This window comes from Panicum virgatum, chromosome 9K, assembly GCF_016808335.1.
Source record: "Panicum virgatum strain AP13 chromosome 9K, P.virgatum_v5, whole genome shotgun sequence".
In the NCBI taxonomy this organism is placed as follows: Eukaryota; Viridiplantae; Streptophyta; class Magnoliopsida; order Poales; family Poaceae; genus Panicum; species Panicum virgatum.
Window position 1 is genome coordinate 2,374,501 of NC_053144.1, and position 25,273 is coordinate 2,399,773.

Consider the following 25,273-nt stretch of genomic DNA (forward strand, 5'->3'; position numbering starts at 1 on the left):
GATGCTCAACCGAAGCATGTTCAAACAGCTTGGACCAAGCTTCAGTGGCTACCACTCTATCCAGCCTAACCCGGACATTTCGCCTACCAAATTGTTTATTATCATAGGTCCAGGGGAGGCCCGAGAAACCCACATCATGGAATTCACAAAAGCCCAGTGCATCCCTAAAAGCTTCCATCTGCCGCTCACCTCTTTTTGTTTCTGAAAAATGCTCAAACTGCCACATTGTTTCGTTAAAATCCCCCATCATCACCCAAGGGTTACTGTCCCTAAATTTAATCCGCTTCATGAATTCCCAAGTGAGGTGTCTGTCCTGTACTCTTGGTTCCCCATAAATAAAGGTGATCCTCCAAACCGGGGAGGCCGGACACTCCTGAACCGACACATCGATTGCCTTGTCAGAAATAGTAACTAAATTAACAATCAGCGATTCCTCCCAGAACAGGGCTACACCGCCGCTTCTCCCCACACAGCTTCTCGCAAGACAACCTTTAAGACCAAGCCTCCAACGAAGTTGCTGCATTTGTTCCTCGCTTTGCCTGGTTTCCGAGAGGAATACCAGTTTGGGGTGGTAGGACTGCACGAATGCAGCAAGGTCACGAACTGTCCGGGGGTTCCCCACCCCCGGCAGTTCCATGCCAACGCATTCATTGCGCCTGACGGGGCTCGTCGCGAGCTCCCGTCAGGGGTGTGGTGCACGAAGGGGGTCGTCTGCTGCGCTTTGCAGGGGATTCACCATCCTTCACACCTGTCGAGCGATCGGCCTCCTCAGCCCAGACACTTTCCTTTTTAATTTTCAACCCTTCCGCAATCAGTCCAGCTTCCTCAAGCTCCTGTATGGTGGCTGCAATGTGTACTGCTTTCTTATTGTGTTTCGCCTTCTCACTATCCTTAGAAGCCCTGCGAACACCTAGCACAGTCCTCTTGTCCCCAGCAGCACCAATCTTAGTCCCTTTGGCCCCTGCTAACCTTTCTAGCATGGAGAGGTGTTCTGTTCCGTTTGTCTCCATAGCACCACCACCTGTGGTGTCACTCGAACCCAAGTAGGAATCCAGACCTGACACTTTCCCTGGCTCATGTTCAGAGGGTTGTGCATTCAGGTCTAGTAATCTGGGATCCACAGCCATGTTTTTAACCCCATCAACAAGCTCCTCAGGGATTTCGCTATCATGTTTTCCCTTCCCTGGGAAGGAAACCGGTGACTCCTCCTCTCTATACTTCCTTCTGTTACTCATAACCCCCTCCCCCCTGCGGCTATTAGAGGAGTAAGCTGCTGCCATCATTCGCCTATGCTGATCACCACTAAAGTTCAGGGCATGTCTCGCCCTTGGATCCTCCGCAGGGATGGTCATACTTTTACCCACCCCTATCTTCTGTGGTGAACACCTCAGTGCTTTCCCAAACCGGACTCCACCCGTTGTATGACCGTCATCTGGGCATTCCTCCTGCGCGTGTCCAATCCTGCCACATCCAAAACAAAAGTGTGGAATGTTTTCATATTTTACTGCAAACACCATTGTACCTTTGTCTTTCACCTTCTTCTCAATCGTGTGCATGATGGGATTTGATAGTGGAAAATCCACTCTCACCCTCTTGTAGTTCTGCACCGCCTTGCCAACTGCTATCACCCTCCCCAATTTCGAGCCCAAAGCTCTCGCAAAGCCATCAGTAATCATTGAGATTGGTATGTCATAAATTCTTACCCAAAGTGCAATGGAGTCTATCACAACTTCTGACATACGTTGTGCTCCATCATATGGGACAAAAATAACAGCATCCTTCTTATGCTTCCAGGGACCACCTTCTGTGACTCGCTTCCATAATTTTTCCGAGTCAAACTCAACAAGAAACCTGTTGTCCCCAAGCTCCCTCACTGGAATTGGATCCGTTTTGCCCCACAGCGAACTGAGTTCAGAGAACAAAGCCCATGTGGAATAGGCTTTCCCAGAGTAATACCTGGCTATTGCTAACCATCGAGGTTGCATGTGCTTTGCTTCCTCGTCATCCTCAAACGCGTATTCCTCGTCCTCCTCCACGATCACCTCATCCTGGCGCTGGTGCACCAGGACTAATTGCCGCTCCAAATTCTGCCCAGCAGAACCTGCTTTCTCCTTCCTGGAATCTTGTGGATCTTCATCTCCTGCAGCTCCGTTGGAGGCAGTCTGAGACCTGCCCGGAGTGGGATTCATGGCCGCCTTTCCCTCTCTCTGCGCCGAGTGCGACATGCCAACTGAACCCTAGGCTGAACCTGCCGGCGTCTTCGGCTTCGGGTGGGCAATTTCCTCACCGGAAATCCCTTGTCACCCCCCACCTCTGAGCGGCGGCAAGACAATCTGGGCAGGCAGCAATCACGTGGCGGTGCAGGTACAGCAAAGGAAGCGACCAAACCCTAATGCCGAAAACTTATAGGTGCAAAAGTAGAACTTCGCGATCCCGATGGATAACAACTCAGGGATCCGAACAACTCCGTGCCAGATCACAACGAACTCCCAACGTGAAAAGCTAGGACTCCTGAGAACGGCCGAGAAAGGAACCAAACCGCGCACGCGACCCTAGAAGGGCCGTCGCGTTGTTACTAGGGACAGAACCTAGCACCTGCCCGACGCAGTCGTCGGCAGTAGACTCCGGTAGACCGGGGAGAGCTCAGGACGCGAAGTCGCCGTCAGCGCCGCCGCCAGATCGCCCGATCGCCTGCTCCGCCATTCTCGGATCCCACATTAATCGTAGTCTTCAATCCGCACGCCCTCCCCCTCCTCTTCCCACGCAGCTCTGATGCCCCCCCTCCCTCCCCGCTGCCGGCGCGGCATCGAGGCCGCGTAGCTCCGACGCCCCCTCGGTGCGGACCTCCGGCGCAAGCTCCGCCAGCGCGGTCCCTGCCGCTTCGCTCCAGCAACCCACCGCGTCCTGGCCCGCGTAGCAGCAGCAGCAGCAGTGGCCGCCAGCCTCGCCCCCGCGTCGCGCATTATGAACGCCATGGCCGCCGCCGCCGCGCTACGACGTCGAGCAAGGCGGGAGGGGTAGGGAGGGGAAGTGTGCTGGGTGTGTGGGCCTCCGCTCTGCTACTCGCTATCTGTTGCTAGCTTTGGCCTCCGCTCTGCTACTCGCTAGCTGCTGCTAGCTTCCTCCTCCAAAGCCTTAGCTTGAAGCCTTGAGCAGAGGAAGCGGTTGAGCTCGCTCGTTCAGTCCCGGCGATGAGGATGCCTACTTCGCTCTGCGTGTCGTGGTGAGTTTCGTCGTGCTGTGGATGCTACTGCACTCCTCGACACGGACGGGGCGGAGCGGGCGGTGCTGGGCTAGCGGCGGGAGAAGAGGATGGAGTGGAGGAGATGTTAGATGGAGAAGATGTTGGATTTCTTATCCTTTGGATAGCTAAATAGCTAGTAAAATTGAATTTGGCTACTGTGATTTGGAGAAATTCTTAGAGATGCTCTTAGGGTGATTTCAAAGGTTATATTTCATTAAAAAAAATTCTACTTAGTTCTAAAAAATAAAAAATACTCATTTTAAATCAGAAAGGTATGAAACTGGTACTAAATTTTTAAAATAATGCAGCATGTCTATTATTGATCTATTTGAGTCTTATTTATTAATAAATAGTAGTAAGCAAACAAATTCTAGGAATATGAAAAAATTAGATGTGAACTGAGGAGTAGAGTTCCAATAGATTGGTTACATTCTTAGAAAAATTACGATACTAGTTTCATATTTTTCTAATTTAAAATAAATTACTTGTGAATTTTTATAGTTTAAGTTTAAATATTTTAATTTTTGCAAAATAAAAAAGTGACCTTTGAAACCACCCTAAGTGACAAACTTGCTCGTTTTTCACAGTTGGATGGCTTCGTTATCCAGTTTTGTAGTTTAAGATTGAAAATCAAATTTTTTATGATAATTTGAGAGTGTAAACTGGACTATTTTTAATGAAAAATATACTAATGACAAAATTAATCTTCACCATTTCCTATCATCCTCTTGTTACAGTTTTCAAAAAGGAAGTTCATTAACATGTACCGAGATTAAAATTCATCTCTTATTCTTCCGCCTGGTTTGCAAAAGATTTCAAATGATATCCACCACCACAACAGGGTAAAAAAAAATCAGCGCCCAGAATCGGCGTTTCCTTGCCTTGAACCATTTCCAAGATTGGAAGACACATCCAATCCAAACTTGTACAAAGACAATAAGCTAGTACGACGGGCAAAGAGACGCTGAAGTGCCCGACGTCTCTTACCAAGCCCTCCATGCTCCGGACGAATATGCAGAGCTCATCATTCTCCTGATCGAATTCCACCGTCGGCACCTCACCTCGGCTGGCCTGGTGGCGCGGAGGACGGCTATGCCTCGTCTCTCGGCTTGTCTGAGGATGTCTGCCCAAGATGCTCGGGAAATATGTTCCTCGCATATGCGGGGAGAGTGCAACGCGTTGCAGAGGGGACAGAAGAACACTGTTCTTCTTCCTCCTCTCGAGCCTCGCCGCCAGTGAGCTAGGGGAGGGGGAGGGGGAGGGGGAGGAGCAGCAGCCGGCGAGGTCACCGGCGGCCGGGTGTGTGGCAGAACCGCCCGACGTAAACCGGTTTAAGTACACTAACCATCATTACAAAGGCAATTAGGTTTAACTCGCACAGCAGACGGAGCACATCGGAGGTCCGTCGGGTAAATTCTCGATAAAACCACTTAAACCTGGATCGAACAAAGCAGCATAATTCACGCGAAGACGAGTCCAGAGATTACAACACCTCACAATATATTACCCCACAGAGTTTAACATAATAGTAGAACTACAAACCAAGCTCCAAATTTAACAAAGTACTTTTCAAAGCCAACATATAAGAAGTTCACCAGAGTCCTTTATTTTAGCGGAAAGTAAACACGAGAACTAACGACGAAAGGGGTGTCACGATGAAGCCCATTTCATGACATCACTCGTTCTTGTCATCGGTGGCCGGGGACATATCCCACTCCACGGACCAACCAGGCGGGAGAGTGCAAGGCCAGGTCAGACGGGCAATCATATCCTCAAAGGTTTCACCTGAAACAAAATATAGCCACAAGCAAGACTGAGTACACTAATACTCAGTAAGACTTACCCGACTGAGGGTATATTTAGCCCTTTATCTAGACATGCAAGACTTTTGGTTTGAGGGGTTTGTTTTGCCGAAAAGCAGTAAAGAGTATATCCTTAATTGCAGGTTATAGTTTTCATGTTCTAGTTCAATTAACCATTCTATGTGAGCATCTATCCAATAGCATACATGGTGAAAACAATTATCTTTTATCATCCAATCAACCATATTCATCATCCTCATCTTTCACTTCTTACTCTATGTGGCAGAAGAGTTAAGCAGTCCCATTATCCGTGAGAGGCGGACGATTCGAATCGAATTTGTTAACCTTGCAAGGCCGACCTAAACACACGTCACGTGGTTACTCCCAGAGTCACACGTGCAACATTTTCCCTTTCTTTCCGGGTTGTGGATCAAAGTCACCGTCCTCGACTACAGAGTACGACGACTCTGCACCCGCATGTGCGCGCATGAGAAACGATGTTCAAAGAAGGTAAAAGTAAAGTACACTTGCCAGGCCAATCAGGTACTTAAGCTTACCGATTACCATATTCTCGGCATGTGTTTAGTACGTTCAAACACTTAACCACCACTACCACACACTGCGGCCTTATCAATTTCACTAAACAGACGGGACATCACAAGTACCACAGTCCCGCCCGTAGGCCTTATAGTTGTAGCAGGTAGTAAACATCCAACTCCTATAATTCTCGCGAGTGACAGGAAATCACTCGACTTCTACCGAAACATTAGCATAGCCAACTAGCGACCTACACATTCTAGTGCTCAAACATCGGTACCTAGGATTATGCAACTAAGGTTCCAGTCAACTCCTGTAACTTAAGTGCACAAATAGATAGGAACAATAATAAGTTGCATAAATTTAAAATAGTAGGATATGCTCCAGGGCTTGCCTTCCTGGGCGTAACTAGTTCTGGGCTCTTCCGAACTCGGGTTCTGGTCTTGCGCAGCTTCAGTTAGGTTAACTTGAGCTTCACGCTGCTCACTCTCGGACTCGGGCACCAGCTCGTATGTTCCGTCAGCGAGAGTAGTAGTATCTATATGAGATGCAATGCACATGGGTGAGTCATTGTGATGGTAATAATTTATGAGTTAGCTCACAATAAAAGTGTAATACAACAAGACTCAAATTAGAAAATAAAACACTATCATTTTTTTTTCATTGGGCAATCGTTTATAAAGTAGGAAAAAAATATTAGTTAGTTCATAAATTCAAGGTGGGGTTTTCATCACAGACCAAAACACCCAAAAGTTGTTTCCTTTAACAACACTAACGATAACATGCTAGGATAAAGATGAATTTACACAGATTAAACCACAACACTTTTGAATCTCAAATTTTTACAGAGGAGTCTACACATAAAGATAAACACACTTTAAATTTATCAGAATTTTTCTAGACATATAACATGAGTAATAAAATTGACAAATTCCACTCACATACAACAAGACTAATTTGTACAGAGAGTTACAAAGTGTTTTTGGCTCTCAAAACTTTTATTCTAGCTTAAACTCTGAAGACTGAGCCATGGTAAAATTTTCAGATTTTTCCAGTTATAATAACTATTTATAACAATTTAGCAATATTTTTAAAGATTAAATCACAGAGCTATCTACACAAAACTAAAATTAATGAAACTTGGACAGTGGTGTTCATCTAGTATTTTAAGAACACAGAAAAATTTTCATACATATATCAACAACAGAACATCCAGAAATAAAAAGTAAGCTACTCTACTAGATCTAGCCAAAACTGGGGTTTCATCTAGTTACAAGTGTTAACTGGTGCTCAAATTTTTACACAACACTAAGAATGTCATGAAGTATCTACCAGCCAAAAATCACCTATAAATGCTGAGTAGAACTTCTAGAATAAATATAGCCTATGTAATCTTTTCTTTTTCCTAGATTAAAATATAGACAGAAAATAAACATGTGCATGTAATTAAAGTTGTAGATCTTGCTGCAAGGATTCCAGAACATTTGGATTTGTATTTTTCTGATTTTTCTACAAATTTCTAGGCATTTTCAAAGTTTGCTGTTTTGGAAACAAAAGAGAAAAGAAAGAACTTTTTGCGCAGAGGCCCCTGGAAGAACTTATTTCCTCGCAGAAACACCCCTGGCCGGAGTTGAAGTAGGGGAGGCGGCGGGCGGCGGGATTCCGGCGCCCGCGGCGGGCGGCGGCGAGGAAGAATAGGGGGAGGAGCAAGAGGGCGGCGAGAGCAACCTATAGATGGTCTTGGACGGGGTTGGGGAGGCCGGCTTGGGGTTCCCCGCGGGACAGGGGCTCCGGCGGCTGCGGTAAGCGGCGGCGGCGGCGGTCCGGCGAGCCTGGGCATCGGCGAGCGGGTCGGGGAGTACCAGCGGAGCGTGAGAGAGCTAGCTGCGGGGTCCGTTGGGCGCGAGGATGGGTGGAGGGGGGGGCTCCGCGGCGAGCTAGGGGGCGGCGGCGCTAATGGCGGCGGCGGCGGCCGTTCCAGGCAAAGGGGGCGCGCGGAGCTGGGTTCTCAAGCTCGGGAGCGACAAAGAGAAGGTCAAGGACGGCTCTGAGCTTGCGGGAATGGTCTAGGCGGTCAAGGACGCGAGACGGGGCGAGGCACGGTCGGTCGGGTCGTCACGGCGTCGCCGTGGCGCCTCGGCGGCCATCCTCGGCGTGCGCGCGGGGTATCGGCGATGCGTGGCAGAGTCGAGATGCTTCAGGAGGGCACCAGGGGCGCGGAGAGGGCTGGGGCGCGGCGAGGGCGCGGCCCGTGGCCATCGGCCTCGGCGTCCGGCGCAGACAGGGGAGGGAGAGAGAGAAAAAAAGAGAGAGAGAGTAGAGAGAGAGATTAAATTGATTCAAAATTCGATTTTTTCTCAAAGATTCCTTTTGAAACATGAGAAACTTTGAATATGAAAATTGTAGAGGATTTCGAATTCTACACTTTTCGTTTCAGGCACCAATTCGATTGAGACTTCGCGCAAAAGTTAATTTGAAATCTCGACGAATGTACGTTAAAACCCGATTCGATTTAAATTCAAATTTTCTTCGACTTTTATATGGAAACTTGAAAATATTTGAGCACCAAAGTTGTTCAACATTTAAACCTCTACAAGTTTTATTTCAGGAAAAAACTCAATTAAGCCACGGTCTAAAAATTATTTTAAATCTAACACAACAAGAGTTTGAAACCCTAATTATTTCATGTAGACTTGCATTGGGTTAAGGGTACATGATTTGGTGCTAATGACCCTGGTTTAGCTAATGAAACACCCGGGGTGTTACAGGGTGGTGGAGGGTGGCGTTGGATTTTATATTCCAAGGTTGCTGGAGTTTTGATGGCCACCGGACCCAGAGGAGGGGCCGGTGGCGGTGGGGGCCCGACGGTGGAAGCGAGTTGGCCGGCGGAGGGCGAGGCAGCGCGGGAGCGCCGCCGGCCGGCCGAAGCCGGACACCCGGTGGGCAGGCGGCGGGGGTGTGCGACATGTTGGCGCCGCTCCACATATGCGGCGAATAGACATCCCCAAGATGCTAGCCACTCGCGGTCGCGGTCATTTAGGCCGCGGTTGTCTACGTGCTTGACGGCCGCACAGATTGCAGGAAGTACTCGTCCACTACAAGAAATCATTTAATCTATGACGAAACAAATTCGTCACAGATTGCTGAAAAATTGTTATAAAACAGCATCTATGACGGTTTCGTGACGATTTCAGATAACATCATGGATTGAGCGTCACAGATTAAATCGAGTGACATTTTTTCCGTAATCGTCACAGATTGGCACGATCTATGACATTTCTAAACCGTCACAAAACGACCCGAAGCCCACTCAGCCCAACCCAAGCCTAATATCTATGACGAAAATAAACGTCACAGATGTTGTCACAGATGATGCCACGTGTTCAACCATCGATGATATGGACATTGACGTGGCTGCTATTGTGGATAGAGATAATGACGTGGCCAATGATGTGGTGCTGACGTGGCTAATGACGTGGCACTAACCCATTTGTTAAATAGAAACGTATGCATTTTTTTTGCCAATCATTGGTTTCAGTTGTATCAATTGAAATTCAAACCCATTAATGGCCCATAAAAGTTCAGCACACCAAAGTTGGGCCAGCTTACTGCCCATTTATCATAATACACATTATAGCACATAATACAATGAATTTTAGCAAATTCCAGCCAATAATACACAGTTTTCCTAGCTATGCAAAGGGCCAGCAAGAGATCCAAGCACCCCCTAATAACTAGAGAATCTAACTAACGACACGCATGAACCAGCAAGGGATCTTCACTATTCCTTGTAGCATCTGACCTCGACATGAGAAGAGCACTATTCCTTGCTGCATCTGATCCTCGACCTAAGAAAAGCACATCGCCAAATACTTATCATCAGGTAATATTTATGCTGAAAACTATTAGTATGCTGAAAAAGCATGGGACATCTTCAGGCTAGAAAAAGAAGAGATCGCTATAGTTATCAGCCATAGAAAAGAAGAGATCGCTATATATCATAAGCAACTGGAACTAAAAAGAACACCTTAAAATAATATGCAACTAGATCTAAAATACAAGTGTAAAATCAAATGCAAGCTATAGTTATCAGCCATAGTTCTCCAAGCAGCCAGCACAATGACAGATGACCAGTCACAAATAAGTAACAACCACAGTTATCAGTAGTGCTAACAAGCTAACAGCTTGCAACTAAAATAATTAAAACTGTTGCTACTGCACACCTGAGAGGATTTGAACTTGATCTGTAATTTTGCTGCCCATGCACAAGCAGTCGAGCTGACCTGCAGAGAAGAAGTGCTCAATGCTAAACTGTGGTCACACTGATGCGATACAAATCGAAACAGGTTAGTAGGCATTTTGCACACAAGCCTCTAAACAGCAGCTGCGATCAGAACATGACTTTGGAACAGGTCAAAGGATAAAGGGCACATGTCTTTGAAAACAAGGTTGTATTTTATCTTGGCAATTAGGTTTAGTGCTCAGGGATATCTTGATGCTGGAGTGCAAAGGAAACAAGCTTGCTATGTTAATACTACTATTCTCGGTTTGGTAATGCACACAAAACCAACATACTATTTGAAACTTGTCAAGGAGGACAGAATGTAGCTTTCCTGTTCGAGAACCCTCTGCTTGGGCATACTGTTGCCATACTGCTTGGGCATCAAACTGAGAATCCTCTAGTGCTAATCCTGCCATCCTGTACAGTAATCAAAAAGAGAAAAATATCAGGTTAGCGAAGAAGAAACGTTGTGCCTTATTAATTTTCTGCTCCTGGTTTCCTTAGATACGCATAAGCACTAGTGCAGCAACTAGCAGCTACTTTGTCTCCAGGGCCATTTCATCAAACAGATTACATGCATGGACATGGCTGCCTGGAGAGCTGCACAACGCCAATAGCAACCAACATCAACGTCAAACGAAAGCGCAGATAGCAACCAACAATACAAACTCTTCCACACATCAGCAAGAAACCTGAATGCCCTCACCTCCCAAAGGAATAAGTTGCCGTTGCTGCCACCGCCAATGAGGTAGCTGCCCTCTTGGTCCGCAACAAGCGCGCGTATCGGCTCAGCGGGGAAGCTCTTGGCAGCCACCTGTGCCTGCAATCGAAGCCAATAAACACGCCCGGGGTCAGGGACCGGAGTTCCAGGTAGCCGTTCGGGGCTTTGCATGGAGGGGCTTACCTTGTCCCAGTGGTAGAAGTGGACGGTGCCGGAGTTGCCGCCAGCGGGAGTGTCCTGTGCAGCGGCGAGGAGCCTGTACACTAGCATATGGTGTTGATCATCACGGCTATTCCTTTGCGATGCCTTGTTGATCATGCTGGGAGCTGATGCGTCGGACGGCTTCTCTACCATCGCGAAGCTATTCCTATTACTACCCTGGGGCTTCGACGTGAGCCTGATCCTGTGCCTTTTGCGCGGGGGACTCCGCGCTACCTCTGGGAAGGTGTCCTCCTGGGCTGCGACAGACTCCTTCTTCTCCAACTGTTTTTGCTGTGTCGCTTGCAAGACCTCAAGCTAATGGAGCCTTACGAAGTCCCCAATGTCCGCTGAGAGCAGTCGTAGCTTCTCGACCGTGGCGTTCAGCCTCTTCATGCCCTCGTCTTCGCTCGAGAAGAGCATCATTCTAGCACTGTGGATGCCCTGCGCCATTCCCGGCAGAGCAATCCTGGTGAAAGACAGAGCAGTACCTGCAGCTGTAGCAGGAGGAGGAGCGGTACTGGTAGTAGAAGAAGACGCGCCGTTGTGCGGCGGCGTATTGGCGGTGCCGGCGGCTTGAGTATCTGCATCGCCGGCTCGAGTCCTGAAGCTAGCAAGCACCTGGTCGCCCTCCGAGGTGGCGTCCTTGAGCTTGTCGCGCCACCGGATCAGCCAGGTGTTCTCGACGGCGTGCTTCTCGGACGCCTCGACCGCACCGTGGATCTTGATGAGCAGCATCTCCAGCCGCTGCAGCTTCACGTCGACGGTAGCCTGCTTGCCGAACTTGCTGATGAGCCCGGAGAGCGCCCGACCGGTGAGCTCGCTGGTCACGGCGGACGCGACGGAGTTAGTTGTCTGTTCTGCTGCCATCGCTGAAGCGATCACCACCACGAACCACCAGGCGTGCGTGATTATCAACAAGCGAAGATCAACCAAGCCGAATCAAAAAAGCTGTCTTTAAACCTGTCCATTCGCATTGTTTGCATCACCGACAGTCCGACACAAACATAGACTTGATCGTTTACCTTTGTCAGATTGGTGGCCTGCAAGTTAATAATAGAGCTCGTTTGTTTTTTTCAGTTACATAAGTTCCGTCACATTATATTTTTACACACCAATTAGTAGTATTAAATATAAATTTATTACAAAACTAATTTCATAAGTCATGACATAATTATTACGAGACGAATCAATTAAATCTAATTAGTTCATAATTTGACCACTAATTGATATAATAACTATTCGCTAATCATGCATTAATTATACTTAATACATTCGTCAAGAGCTCTAATTGTAACTTATGCAATTAGTTTTATATTAAATTAGTATTTGAATATTTGAATTGACATCCAAATATTCGATGTGACAACAACTAAGAAACCAAAAACCAAACGAGGCAATTACTTCGTGTCAATGTTGCTATAGATTTGCATGCAGGAACACATAGTTGGAGAGGCGAACAGCCCAAGAAGCCAATCCTTGACATCCAAAAAAAAACTTTCAGGAAAGTTGATTTGCAAATGGTTTGATAGGAACATATTTTTGCCAATTTGTACAATAGTTACACTTTGATGAATTACGAATTGCTCCCTGCCTAACCTCAGTTACCATGAACCAGTGTGAAAAAAATTTCTGGAACCAACTGGCAGATTTTTACTACACCTCTCTCTCTTTTTTGAGCCACTACTATATTTTTTAAATTATATATACGGTACAACTCATACATTTACAATATGCACACATTCGTTATTTTTTTTTTGAGAGTGCACACTCGTCGTCCTACTTCTCTTGCTTGTGAAGAGGTGGCAACAATCCGACCCATTTACTAGGCCCATTACTCCGTTATCCTGCCACAAAAAGCCCAGTGGGTGGCCGATCCCCGACGGAAATAGAAAATCCTTTCGCATAAGCAGCAATGCTCCTTGATCAGGCAGATCAGCCGGCCGGTGGCGCCGGGGTGCCGGGGCGATTAGGATTAGTGCTGGGGAGTTGGGACCGCACCTCAAGTGGGCGGCGGCGGCAAAGATGGCGAGGCGGCTTGGGGGCACGAGGCTGGGGAGACGCTGCCGCTGGACGCCGGTGGTTGGATGAGAAGCGGACGTGCGGTTGCGGCGTGCACAAGCACAATTGCGCAAAGGAGCCGCTCCCCGCTCGGCAGGCTTATGGACCTCGGTCAGGTGAGGTCTCCCAGCCACTGCGTATCAGTGTATGTCAAGGCCCCCATTCGTTTCCCGTTGTTTTCTCTGTGAAATTTCAACCACATGGATTATGAAAATTCGCGAGGTGGTGTTACTCTACGCATGAGTTGTTCAACTAGTCGAGAACTGACGAGTCTAGAGGCACAAGTCAACTTGTTTCAATGGCCAAGGGATCATTTCTTTCATGTTGCCAGTATGGCATCTGAGCAATTTTTTACAGCAGTTTCACTGAATGGTTGCGTTAGCCGATTACTGGCTGCCACTCAGACATATTTATGGGATTATGGGCGAGTTCAGCATAAAATTTTGTTCAGCTAAATAGCAGTGCGTACATTTTGATTGCGGCATGATAACAGAGATATTAGTCCATTCCAAGTAACCATTCAGAACATTGACCCGGTACAACCCTGCCCAAGGACTAGGACTTCCTGCTGAAATCTGGTTAGGAAGGGCCATATGAACCACAGTCAGATATTAACTTGATACAACCTCATTTTGTTATTGTTGATTGACTAAACTTGCCAGTATCTAAACTAAAAGAAATTGTAACTTTGTATAAACGACAAAAGCATAGTTTAGCTGTTACTCACTTATGGCAGACTGCTTGTTAGCATTTGTATAACTGTACTACCTCGTTGATTTCTTGGTGGAAAATTCCTGCAGAAGGTGAAGCAGAAGCATTTGTTTTTTAGAGTCCTGTTAAAAAGCTTACCTGTAACCTGTCAAATGCATATACCCTACTATTTGTCAACGACATGCTGTCACGTATGCTATAGAATTATACATAAACTCTTTGATCCAGCTGAAGACCTACGAGAAGTTATCGGCAGATGCTAGGGAGATCTGCTTTTACCTATGAATCTCCCACAATCTGCCGATACCTTCTCGTGTGTCTGCAGCTGCATTTCTCATCATAGCTGATTCTGCAACTCTCAGAAAGAAGTGTTGTGTTGTAGGTGCGGTTTGCCATCTCTCCCCAGTGGCTATTTGAATGGTGATCTCGTGAAAGAGTTAAGGTAATTAAATTGGTAACGAAAAGGACAGGTAAATGAACCAAGAAGAAAGGACACCGAGAGACTGAAATAAGAAGTCATGTGGCAAGATAAACTACAAGAAGAAACAATGTAATTGCTGCCGGCATGGTTTTAGTCACCCTGAAGGCCGGCATGGAGGCAAAGTAGTTGGGAAACAGACAGGTACGACATGGTTGGAATCTCGATTAGACATGAAAGGTATCTTTAGATATTTTCAAGGAGGATCTGTCGGGATCTTTAGGTACCTTCAATTTAAGTATGTGTTACTAGAAGCTTTGAATGTTAGCAACCCTCGACCATTTCATTTATTATATTCTTTCTGAACAAAAAAACTCAACATTGTCCTTGAAAATGTTACAGGGTTACACGATCCAAAATGAAAAGAATCTGATACTCATTGCCCTTTCCACGCTCTCTATCATCTTAGTGGAGTCAAGTATAGAATCAAATGGCCTCTTCCTATTCAAAGGCTGATGCTCGTCTTGATGCGAATTCATGGCTAAACTGTTGCAAGTAACAGGATTCTTCCCTTTTGTATGTAGAAGATTCTCCTCTTCTCAGAGGACCTCAAGCTCAACCAATTTTAAGAACTCCTCGGTATCTGCCGATAACTTCTCTAACTTATCCACTGTGCTGTTGAGCTTCTCCACGTCCTCATCTAATGAGAACAGTACCTTGCCGGCATTGTGAAAGTACTCTACGATACTGGACATAGCAATCTTTATGTACGCCAGAGGCCCAGATGTACCAATCTGATTGCTGTTGTTCTTGCTGGCTTCATTCAGGGCTCGCCAATTGAAGGTAAAGAGGACCTCATCGCCATCCGCAGCTGCTTCTTTCAGCATCTCCTGCCACTGAAGCAGGTGGTTGTTGGTGATCCGGTGCCTCTCGGATTCCTCCACCGTGCTGTGGATCCTTGTACACAGCATATTTAGCTTCCACAACTTATCACTGACAGCCGCCTTCTTGTTGCAGCTGCACTTTTCAGTCACCTTGGAGATGAGCCTACCCGTGATGTCAGTGACCACTGCTGAACAAATCACTCCTCCCATTGATGAAGCAGCTTGTATGAATAGTCCGAGCAGCAGCTCAAAGGAAAGTTGAGGGATTGGGTGTGTATTGATTAGGTGTTCTTTCTGCACTGCCATCTGAGGGATTTAACTGGTTTGTGGCAGAAAAAGGACAACCAAAATGTACGGGGTGGAAGAGGTTCCAAGGGAGGGAAAACGAGAATTACGAAGCACACCGATTATGTGATTGGGGGAACCGGAGAAGTCAAGGGTACATAGTTGCTGTCATCCACTCAACACAGGGCCCTGGTTGAGAGGAACAAGGCACTGCTGTGTGCATAGTTTACATCAGGTAATGGCCTGCACAAGAGAATATCACCGGCAGCCTTACAAACTGCCTGCTCCCATGCCTGTACTGTTGAGCTGTAAGCAGGATGTTGCGCGTGCTCATCTCAGTCAGTATAAATATAATTTTTAGGAAAAAAATCCAATTTACTCCCTTCAAGTATAGCCAAAGTTTGAATAATCACCTAAACTATAATTTGGTTCAATTTACCCCCTAAACTATGCCATTTAGTTCATTTCACCCCCATAATACAATTTATCTTTTTGTTTCTCCATACACAAGTTGGATTTTAGTTCGTTAATGTATTGTTTTTTTTCCCTTGTGCTGTTGAGCTGAAAGCAAGATATTGCACTGATTTTGCTCATCTCAGTCAGTAAATTTAATTTTTATGCACCTCTAGCTTAACATAATGATATAATTTTGGAATATTCGTATTGCGAAATTTAAGTTCATCCATTAGATTTATGTTTTTTTCAGAGCTGCGGTTTGTGCGCGCGTGCCATTACCCTCCAGAGTTTGGATTGATCATGACCCAGATTCCTTGTTTTGAAGCCCAGATTGTATCAGAAATTCTCATCAGTAAGTGTTATTCGCATCAGAAATTCTCATCGACCTCAAGTCGGGTCCTCAACTAGGCGACGTACGTACAGTAGGTAGCACTCATCAGCGTGAGTGTGTGACGATATTTTGAACAATCTCCATCAGGCCATCAGGCCATCCGGAGACGAGTTCAGCAGGGTGGGATACGCCTACGAACGCTGTGAACAAGGCCGTAAAGGCATAGCCGCCCAGGCCCAGCCCATACGAGTAAGCAGTCACCACACCTGGGCCGTGGGCCAGTGTTCTGCGGCGCCCGAATGGGGGGCCCAGATGATGTCACCAACAGTCCAGCAGAGAACGAGAGGGGAAATCGCAAATCAGGAACGTGGTAACCATGTCTGAACGCTACTAGTACTGTACGTAGCACCGGCCTAAAAAAAAAACAAACTCGTCAGAGTCTGAGAGGCGACCCGATCCGGTCGGCCCCGCGCGTCAAAGGGCACACACACAGCGTCGACGATCCGAATCGGAACGCCAAGGTCAGGGAGGTTGAACGCCTGACCCGACCCGTCCAGCAGCTAGCGTCGCCAGATTTGTCAAACCGGCGGGTGCTGGAACGAGCGAGCACACACGCGGGCACGAGCAGCGGCGAGCGCGACGGGACTTTACCGCGACGCCCCCCGCTGCCGTTTCGTTGCACCCAAATCCGGGGTGGGAACAGTGTCCTGCCAAGCGGAGCTCCACTAGCTGAGCTGAGGCCGATCAGGGCACGGAATGGCCGGATGGGGGTACGACCGACGCTGCCCTACCCCCTGCGTATTTGAAAACAGGCCACGCGCGTCGAATTCAAGAAAACTCCTCTCCCACTAGGGGTCTAGATTCTAGAACAGCCTGCTGCGGAAAGAAAAGAATTACGTATTAGAGACTAGAGAGGAGATCAGGCGAAGAACAGTGCACAAGTCAAAGAAGGCACGCCTGGTGATGTCACCAGTTTCATTCGGCCGCCTTACATTGCAGGGAAGATGGATGATGGTTTCGGAGGGATGGGATGGGGAACCTTAATCCGCAAGCAAAAATTCCGCCGGTCAAACCTGATGAAAAACGCCCGGATTTCGCACGGCGACTCGCGCGGGGTTTCAAAGCTTGCCCCGGTACGGTTGACTTTCGGAGCGCGCGCTACCGCTCTGACTGGCTTGCTATGCCAACATGAAGGCTTTGAGGAGGGACCCTGAACTGACTGCAATGGCATGAATTTCCAACCGCGAGGTGATGATGCCCACCCAGCCCGGCTTTGTGGAGCAACTTTGCTTGCTCTGGAACGCAAGGTACCGGTTGACATTTTGGCGACGTTGCCGGTCGATGCTTCAAGGAACTGGAGTTAAAGTCAGGATGCACTTTGGGCAGCCAACAACAACTGCGTGGTGCGTGGTTCAACCCCCACCGGAGACCATCCATCCATCCATCCATCGACTCGCCATCTCTGAACAGAGTTTGGTCAAACAACTCACCCTTTCAGTGTGTGTAAGATGTGTGTGGAAAATCTGAATACCTGGCTGCTAACGTCAAACAACAAAAACGCTTTTTATATTTTTTTCCGCATTGAGACGGGTTCAATTGTAAAATATTGAGGCGACTACAAATACGTTTAGGCGTCACGGTTTCTAGAAAGAAACCAATAACAAGTTGCACATGTTACGTTACACTCGGTACGTACTCCTAAGTAGGAACGGCTGGGTTGAACAGTAGCTGGTTCTACGTACAGCTGCATGATTTAATATAAAATCGTTTCCCGTCCATGAGCCTCTGACTTTGAGCCGGTAGGGAGCATACCTATGCAAATGCAAACACCAGCATTTTTAATTAAAAAATAATATATCCTATTTTAAATCGATTTCTTCAGGATTTGATTTGCATGCCAACGTGAGGATCAACCTAATCCATGTTGCCATGGTGCGTAGTGGGTGCGCACCAGCACGGCAGCATTCACTTATTTTTTTTGTTTAGTCGCCACCTAGTTTTTGTTTAATCGCCGGTCCAAAGACCACTGCGTTTTTCCTCGCCTTGATTTTTTCTGAAATAACTAGTGTGGCGTCAACTGGGGCCATTATTTAGGAGGGCAGCACACTAGGCCCTTGACTTGTGCTCCAGCCACTCCATTGGTTTGATTTATCTGCACTACGGCTATTTTTAAATCTTCTGATTTAGTACGGGTGTTTTTTTTTTGAATGGGGGGAGGTGGGATATAAATTTACGAGTTGGTGGCCAGATTCAAATTAATTGCCTGATGACGCTATTTTTAATGTATAGAGTAGTATCCTGCATGCAACAACAAAAAAAGTCAAAACGATGTCACTGTAATGTTTAATGCAAGGTATCCTACCTTTTCCATTAAAGTTCAAACCAAATACAGGTAGTATATTGAATACGCACACTGCACACACCACCTCAAGAGAGTGACGCACTGTCTCATATCATTCCCCCCATTTGCATCATTGCATACGAGGTCATGTTTAGAGCATACTATGAATGAATTTTAAAACAACTTTACAAAAAATTAGTTGAAATTCTGTAAGCTGATCCAAACGAGGACTGAAATTGTAATATCTTAGCTTGTACCCATGCCAGTGGAGCTACGGAGATTGGAGAAGTGAACAGATGCATGATGCCAAGATCCGGTGCACTGCTTGGGTGGCTCGCAGCATCTGGGCTTTGACCGGGAGCACAGGCACAGCAAAGTACGCTCCACTCCACATGGCATCAAAAAGTTTCAACAAGTAAGTAACCTTGTGCTTAAAATCACATGGCGCTTAAACGGCAGCTCTCGCGGCGATGCATCTCCAGTCCAATCTAGCACATGTTAGGTTGAGTCTGCTGCACTGTAAAGTGTCCTCGGTTTTATTCCATCTACCAGTACTTGTCACTTGCCAGTAAACTAATCTACCGCTGCTGAAAATTAAGACGCTGCTAATAAAACTACTTTCACCAAGCCTGCCTCATCTGTAATTTCCTACGGGCAGCCAAACAACTTTGGCGTCCCTGTCAGCAATGTTCAGAGTAAGTTACTACCCAAGGAAAAATCGACCGGATCTGCGAGATTGACGCGCCTCATTTTCAGCAGGCGGAGATTGACTCGCCTCTTTTCTCAGCAGGTGTTGTGGAGCTGATTAGAATCAAATAAAAAAATATCTTTAAAAAAGAATCAAATAGTAAAAAACAACGAGAGGAGAGGGAAAACGAACGAAACCCTCCTTCCTCTCGCCGCCAGCTAGCCTGACGGCGAAGCCCTCCGGCCGGCCCCTTTTGCATTGATCCAGAGCAGGTCTGCAGGGAGTTGGTTGATCGTTGGGCTGCAGCGCCGGACTCGCAGCGACGATGGCGACGGAAAGGGAGGTGACCTCAAAGTCCATCTCAGGCGCCGATTAAATGCGACGGCTCAGGCGCCGCCGGCCCCAGCTCCAGAGCCACACGACGCCGACCAACACGAGCCACAGCCGCGCGCCCGCAGCGCTGCTCCGACCATGTGTTCAGCTCAGGCCGGCCTTGCCACAAGCGCAGCCTGCCTGTCGCTCACCACAAGATCGATATCGATGAGAGGCGAGGCGTCGCCCTTGAGGCCTTTTGTTTTCGCGCGTTTCCCTTTGACTCGGGGAAGCTGCAAATGTTCTTTTTGTTGCGATGCTTGCAAGTCTCAGCCGGATGTCTCTTCTGTCGGGTGATTCTCGTATTTGTTCGGTAGTACATGCGTATATAAGTACAAAAATACTCCTATACAGTAGACCGTTTTTTCTCCACGGGGTAGGTCGATACGGTGACGATAAGATCTTCATTCAGTCCGGGGTCTACTCGCCTCGCCCGTATCGCGAAAGCGAAGCCGAGGACCAGCGTTGTTTTGTCATGTGGCGCGTACACTACATACAATAATCGCATCCACCAAAACGACTGACTTGGATCGGATGCCTCCCCCTTTGGAAAGCCAACCAAAAGCAGCCGGATCGGGCGTGCCACGCCCATGTGGATTGTCAAGTGCGCAGCGCGCGCGATCTACTCCTAGATGCCACTGCTGCTAGACTAGTAACCAAAGCTGAATTCCCCCCGCACCCAAAACTGGAAAGAAGCCTCAAGGAAGCCGCACGGATGGCGCGCACCACCGACCGAGCACACGCGGTGTGGTACGCAAAAGTGTAGGCAGCTGCTGCCTACTGCTCGAGCTCTCGGAAAAGTCAGCGAGGTCTCCTGTCTGGTGGTGATCCGGCCCGCGGAGTTCCGACGCAACGGCAGCCACGCACCCGTGCGCGCGCGCGTGCGACCGGCGAGGCGGCGACCCGCTCGGACGCCGGACCTCGTCGCCTTGCGTGGGCCTCGTCGCCTCACTTTCCGAAGCTGGGACGATACGAGACGGCAGCAGCCTCCACCGGTTCTTTGTAGCCGGCCGGTGACGGAAAAAAATCTACCCGCCCCGCTGACCTGCGTTGCGTCGTGGCTGGTCGGGCCGTGCGGAGATGCTGCGCCCGACGCCCACACCGCGCGCCCACGTGAACGGCGAGCTCGGCTCCGCGCCTCCCAACCAACCACTCCTCCCGATTGGCTCGCCGGGGCGGCGTGGCCGGCTTGCCTTCCCCACCTGCCACCACCCGCGGCCGGGCGCGCACGCTTGTTCCGTGCGGTTTCGGCGCTGGGGACGCCGCGGGCTTGGGCTCGGGTTGCCGGGTTGGGTCACGCGGTCTGCGTCGTCGCGAGGTCCACGGCTGCGGGGGCTGCGGCCGAGGAGGAGAAGGCGGAGCGCCGCTTCCTGACGGCCGTTTCGGCCGCCGGCCCGGCCCGGGCGTCCTTCCGAGCGCGTTGAGGTTGAGGAGGTCTGGCTGGGGCACTCCGCACTCCCGTACCAGGTCTTCACGCGCGGGCTGCTTTGACTTTTGAAAGCCAAGCCTAGACATGCTCGTGCACTCGTACTGGTCTCAATTCTCAAAGATGAATTCCAAGATCACTATACCATTACCACGCCCTGCACAGTTACACTCCCTGATCTCTTGCTGCTCATACTAGCGTCTGTGGTTGCAAACCGTGCACCCAGCACACGCAAACACACTGAAAAACAGCGGTGGTTCAGGGGCTGACGTGACCAGTCGTACTACGCGACAACAACACCCAAGGGCAAAAAAAAAAAGAAAAGGAAAATCAGGGCCTTTCCCCCAACTGATCCGTGTGTGTATGTCGACGCAAAAGCAAGGGCCCACCACCACCACCACCAGGCAGCCTCACACACTGCAGGCCACACGGGCGCGGACGCGGACGCGGACGCGGACGCAGAAGGTCGCATCAGGTCTCCGCACCGAGGCGCGGGGGCGGGGCCCACACGCCCCACCCAGTAGGCCCAGCAGCTGCCTGGCGGGCTCGGACGCCCACACGAGTCAACGCCTAGAGGTGGAAACCAGCTTAAATTATTCGGGCATTTCAACCCCACCCACCCCTCCCCTCTCCTCCCGCAAGTCAACTCTCCGCGCTAGCTTAATGCTCCCTCCATTATAACCACCCAACCCTCCCCCCTCCCCCCACCCTCTCTTCTCCGCTTCCGGCTCCGCTCCCGTCCCGCCATGGGCAACTCGCTCGCCTGCTTCTGCTGCTCCGGCGGCGGCGCCGGCCGCCGCCGCCACGTGGCGCCCGCCGCGCTCCCCTCCGACCCGGCCTACGACGAGGGCCTGGGCCACTCCTTCTGCTACGTCAGGCCGGATAAGGTGCTCGTGCCCTTCTCCGCGGACGACCTGGTCGCCGACGCCAAGGCGGCCGCCGCGGCGGAGGAGGCCACCACGTTCCGGGCCATCTCGGGGGCGGCGCTCAGCGCCAACGTCTCCACGCCGCTCTCCACGTCCGTGCTCCTCCTGCTGCCGGACGAATCCGCCGCGTCCTCGGCCGCCGCCGCCTCCTCCGGGTTCGAGAGCTCCGAGTCCTTCGCCGCCGTGCCGCTGCAGCCCGTCCCGAGGTTCCCGTCGGGGCCGATCTGCGCGCCCGCCGGCGGCGGGTTCCTCTCCGGCCCAATCGAGAGGGGGTTCCTCTCCGGGCCCCTTGACGCCGCGCTCATGTCCGGGCCCCTCCCGGGCGCCGCCGCCTCCGGTCGCATGGGAGGCGCCGTGCCCGCGCTCCGCCGGAGCCTCTCCCACGGCGGCCGCCGCCTGCGCAATTTCACGCGCGCACTTCTCGCGCGGGCGGATAAGTTTCAGGATTCGATGGATCTCGGCTCGCCGGACGCCGCCGCCGCCGTGGCCGCCTGCGGCGCCGATTCAGCCGGGCTGCAGTGGGCGCAGGGGAAGGCCGGCGAGGACCGCGTGCACATCGTGGTGTCCGAGGAGCGGGGGTGGGTGTTCGTCGGTATCTACGACGGCTTCAATGGTCCGGACGCCACGGATTTCCTCGTCTCCCACCTCTACGCCGCCGTGCACCGCGAGCTCCGCGGCCTTCTCTGGGACCAGTGCGAGCAAGAGGAGCAGAACGACCAACACCCCGAGCAACCGACCAGCACCACGGCATCAGATCACCAGGACCAGGCTGCCCATCGCCGCCGCGCCCGCCGATCGAGACCCCCGCGCGGCGCCGACGAGGACCAACGGCGGTGGAAGTGCGAGTGGGAGCGCGACCTCTCCAGCCTGAAGCCGCCAACTCAGCGGCCCCCTCGGAGCAACAGCGAGAACGACCACCTCGCCGTGCTCAAGGCGCTTGCACGCGCGCTTCGCAAGACTGAAGAGGCCTACCTGGACGTCGCCGACAAGATGGTCGGCGAGTTCCCGGAGCTTGCGCTTATGGGCTCTTGCGTTCTAGCCATGCTTATGAAAGGAGAGGACATGTACGTCATGAATGTAGGCGACAGCCGGGCTGTCTTGGGAACAATGAACAGTGTTGATCTCGAGCAGATCAGCGAGGGTTCATTTGACGGATTGGTTGGGGATTGCTCCCCGCTCTTGTCAGCTGTGCAGCTTACATCCGAACATAGCACTTCGGTGCGAGAGGTAATTGACTTGGCTTGCAGTTTGGTTTGCTTAATTGAGTCATTCAGTGACTTCTTTGATGATCAGATCAGAGTTACTCATGCATGGAGTGTGCTTTTGCAGGAAGTTTGCAGAATACGCAACGAGCATCCTGATGACCCGTCCGCAATCTCAAAGGACCGTGTGAAGGGCTCGCTTAAGGTGACAAGAGCGTTCGGAGCTGGTTTCTTGAAACAGGTTAGCCTATGTTTGATTTTTTTCAGTTTTACAAAAAAAAGGTTTTGTTTAGATGGTTTTGGTTACACAATTGGCACATTTATGAGCGTTTTTGTTCCCTAAGAAAGAAGGTCTGAAATTACAATTTCTATGGTCGAGAGAGCATAAAGTCTAATCTCATTATATCAGGTGCATAATAAGACACTTTTGCTGCAATTTCTGGGTCACCAAATAATTACTAAGATCTTGATTAATCAAGGTCAAAAAAGGGAAACAACATTTGGTATAAGTGGTCCAAAGTTTGAAAAGAGATTAAATCACTCTCTAATTTTCTTGGACTGGAAATTATGACCATCTTACACTGACAGACTGTCTTGACCTTGACTTTAAGGCATAAGGTCACCTGTACAAAATTTTCAACATATGAATAAATTATTTCAGTTTCACACAGTCACCATGTGTATAGCTAGTCTGAATAAGTGTAGGAGAAGCTGCTCCCAGAAAAAACGAAGTTTCTTTTGCTTCTGTCCAAGTGCAAAGAATGTGCTTGTGCAGTTCTAAAATGTGGCCAGCAAGTTAGCGGATGGAGTGGCTTTGAAGGCAGGCACGTTTCTCCTAGCAAGCGAAAATACTGTCGGTTCTAGTAAAACCATTTTATTATAGCAATTGTGCAAATCAATCATGGCGCCATGCAAGAGGAAGGTCTCCTTGGAACTGAAGTGAGATATAACTTATAGGAAAAAATTGTGGCGATAGCCATGATGTTAAGCAACCCAAAATTTTCTAATGTGATGAGTAATTGAGTCAACATGTCTTAGTTTTGACTTTTAACATGCATTAGTGCTCAATCTTGTATCATCTGTGTGCATCTTACATCATACGCATGTTTTCCTTCTTGCACTGTGCACTTACAATTTCTGCTATGTTTTTACAGCCCAAGTGGAATGATGCACTGTTGGAGATGTTCAGAATAGACTACGTTGGGTCGTCCCCATACATCACATGCAATCCTTCACTCTTCCACCATAAACTTAGCACAAGGGACAGATTCTTGATACTATCTTCAGATGGGCTTTACCAATATTTCACCAACGAGGAGGCGGTTGCTCAGGTAGAAATGTTCATCGCAACAACCCCTGAAGGCGACCCTGCTCAGCATCTGGTGGAGGAAGTTCTTTTCCGAGCCGCCAACAAAGCAGGTATGCTGAAGTCATATCGTGTTTGTTTTGTAGTCGTTGTGCAGTAACCTTTGAACTTCTGGAAGGTTAAGCTGACTTAGCTCAGATCGGTCACTGATCATGTTTCTCACATGCCTTGTGGTTGCAGGCATGGACTTTCACGAATTGATCGAGATACCCCAGGGGGACCGTCGGCGATACCATGACGATGTGTCTGTCATTGTAATATCTTTGGAGGGTAGAATCTGGAGATCATGTGTGTAAATAGATCAGCCATACTAGATTAGAGAAACAAACGTACAGAGAAAGAGAGGGGGTTCTTGCAGACCTTTGAGCAGTTCTTGCGGCTACTCCACTCCTCCCCAGCTGCCACTGTGCAATATCAACGAAGCACTGGGTTGGACATGGGCTTTGGATCTCGGCGTATCCAGCTGAACCACGATGAAATCCCCTGGCCGCCGCCGTCGCCGCCGTATGAGGTGTTCATGTAAAAGAGGATTTGTTCAATTATTAATAACTATAAAATCACGATCAATTGGTCAGCTTTCTTTGACTTTTTTCCTTTTATTTTTGCATCTTCTATGTTCATACTTAATAGTACATGTGCATGGGAGACTGATTCAGAGTTGGACTCCAATGATTCTGAAATAATAGAATTTTATTATGCCGAAATGCAGAGGGTTCTTTGGTCAGAAATCATTCGCGGTGCTGACCTCTTAACTGATAGCCCGCCCTTTCTTCCGAGCTACCCCATGTTGAACAATTCAGCAAGCACTGCCAGGTTTGCCGGCCTTATCTTCTGCGATAAACCATTTAACCATGGGCATGGGTTATCCATGGCTTTATGCCATGAATGAACCTAAGTTGACCTGCGATCTAGCATGCCCTACTCACAATCAATCGGGCCTTACGGAGCTAGCGGTATCTCTTGGTTTCAGCACTTTCTGAAATTCGAAGATCTGATGAGCATGATTGCGGCTTAACCAATAA

At 49.2% G+C, this 25,273-nt stretch overlaps 1 protein-coding gene and 2 long non-coding RNA genes across 7 annotated transcripts; 2 read left to right on the forward strand and 1 right to left on the reverse strand.

Annotated features, from left to right (window-relative positions):
* Positions 1-9,081: 9,081 nt before the first annotated feature.
* LOC120649270 lies at positions 9,082-11,650 on the reverse strand. 2 transcript variants are annotated; one of them, XR_005665205.1, is made up of 4 exons: positions 10,770-11,650; positions 10,572-10,685; positions 9,807-10,465; positions 9,082-9,431 (listed from the first exon to the last, which is right to left on the reverse strand). It is a non-coding gene; the product is annotated as an uncharacterized LOC120649270 (long non-coding RNA). The 2 variants fall into 2 exon arrangements; XR_005665204.1 differs by having other exon boundaries at positions 9,807-10,282; positions 10,770-11,641.
* Positions 11,651-12,719: 1,069 nt separating this feature from the next.
* On the forward strand, positions 12,720-15,531 carry LOC120649271. Of its 4 annotated transcripts, none has more exons than XR_005665209.1 (4): positions 12,720-12,961; positions 13,939-14,708; positions 14,802-14,879; positions 14,992-15,531. It is a non-coding gene; the product is annotated as an uncharacterized LOC120649271 (long non-coding RNA). The 4 variants fall into 4 exon arrangements; XR_005665208.1 differs by having other exon boundaries at positions 13,939-14,178; positions 14,377-14,879; XR_005665206.1 differs by having other exon boundaries at positions 13,939-14,879.
* Positions 15,532-21,455: 5,924 nt separating this feature from the next.
* Positions 21,456-24,840, forward strand: LOC120649272 (protein phosphatase 2C 35-like). Its single transcript, XM_039926027.1, has 4 exons — positions 21,456-22,910; positions 23,013-23,126; positions 24,040-24,304; positions 24,432-24,840. Exons 1-4 carry the CDS (start codon positions 21,504-21,506, stop codon positions 24,545-24,547), a joined length of 1,902 nt encoding a protein of 633 aa, XP_039781961.1. The 5' UTR covers positions 21,456-21,503; the 3' UTR covers positions 24,548-24,840.
* The last annotated feature ends 433 nt before the right edge of the window (positions 24,841-25,273 follow it).

What these genes read in the sequence shown, in the direction of transcription:
- LOC120649272 (XM_039926027.1), top strand. Translation starts at nt 21,504, where the DNA reads ATGGGCAACTCGCTCGCCTGCTTCTGCTGCTCCGGCGGCGGCGCCGGC. An exon ending in ATAGCACTTCGGTGCGAGAG is followed by an intron (nt 22,911 to 23,012) that starts GTAATTGACTTG and finishes GTGCTTTTGCAG; the next exon opens with GAAGTTTGCAGAATACGCAA. An exon ending in GAGCTGGTTTCTTGAAACAG is followed by an intron (nt 23,127 to 24,039) that starts GTTAGCCTATGT and finishes ATGTTTTTACAG; the next exon opens with CCCAAGTGGAATGATGCACT.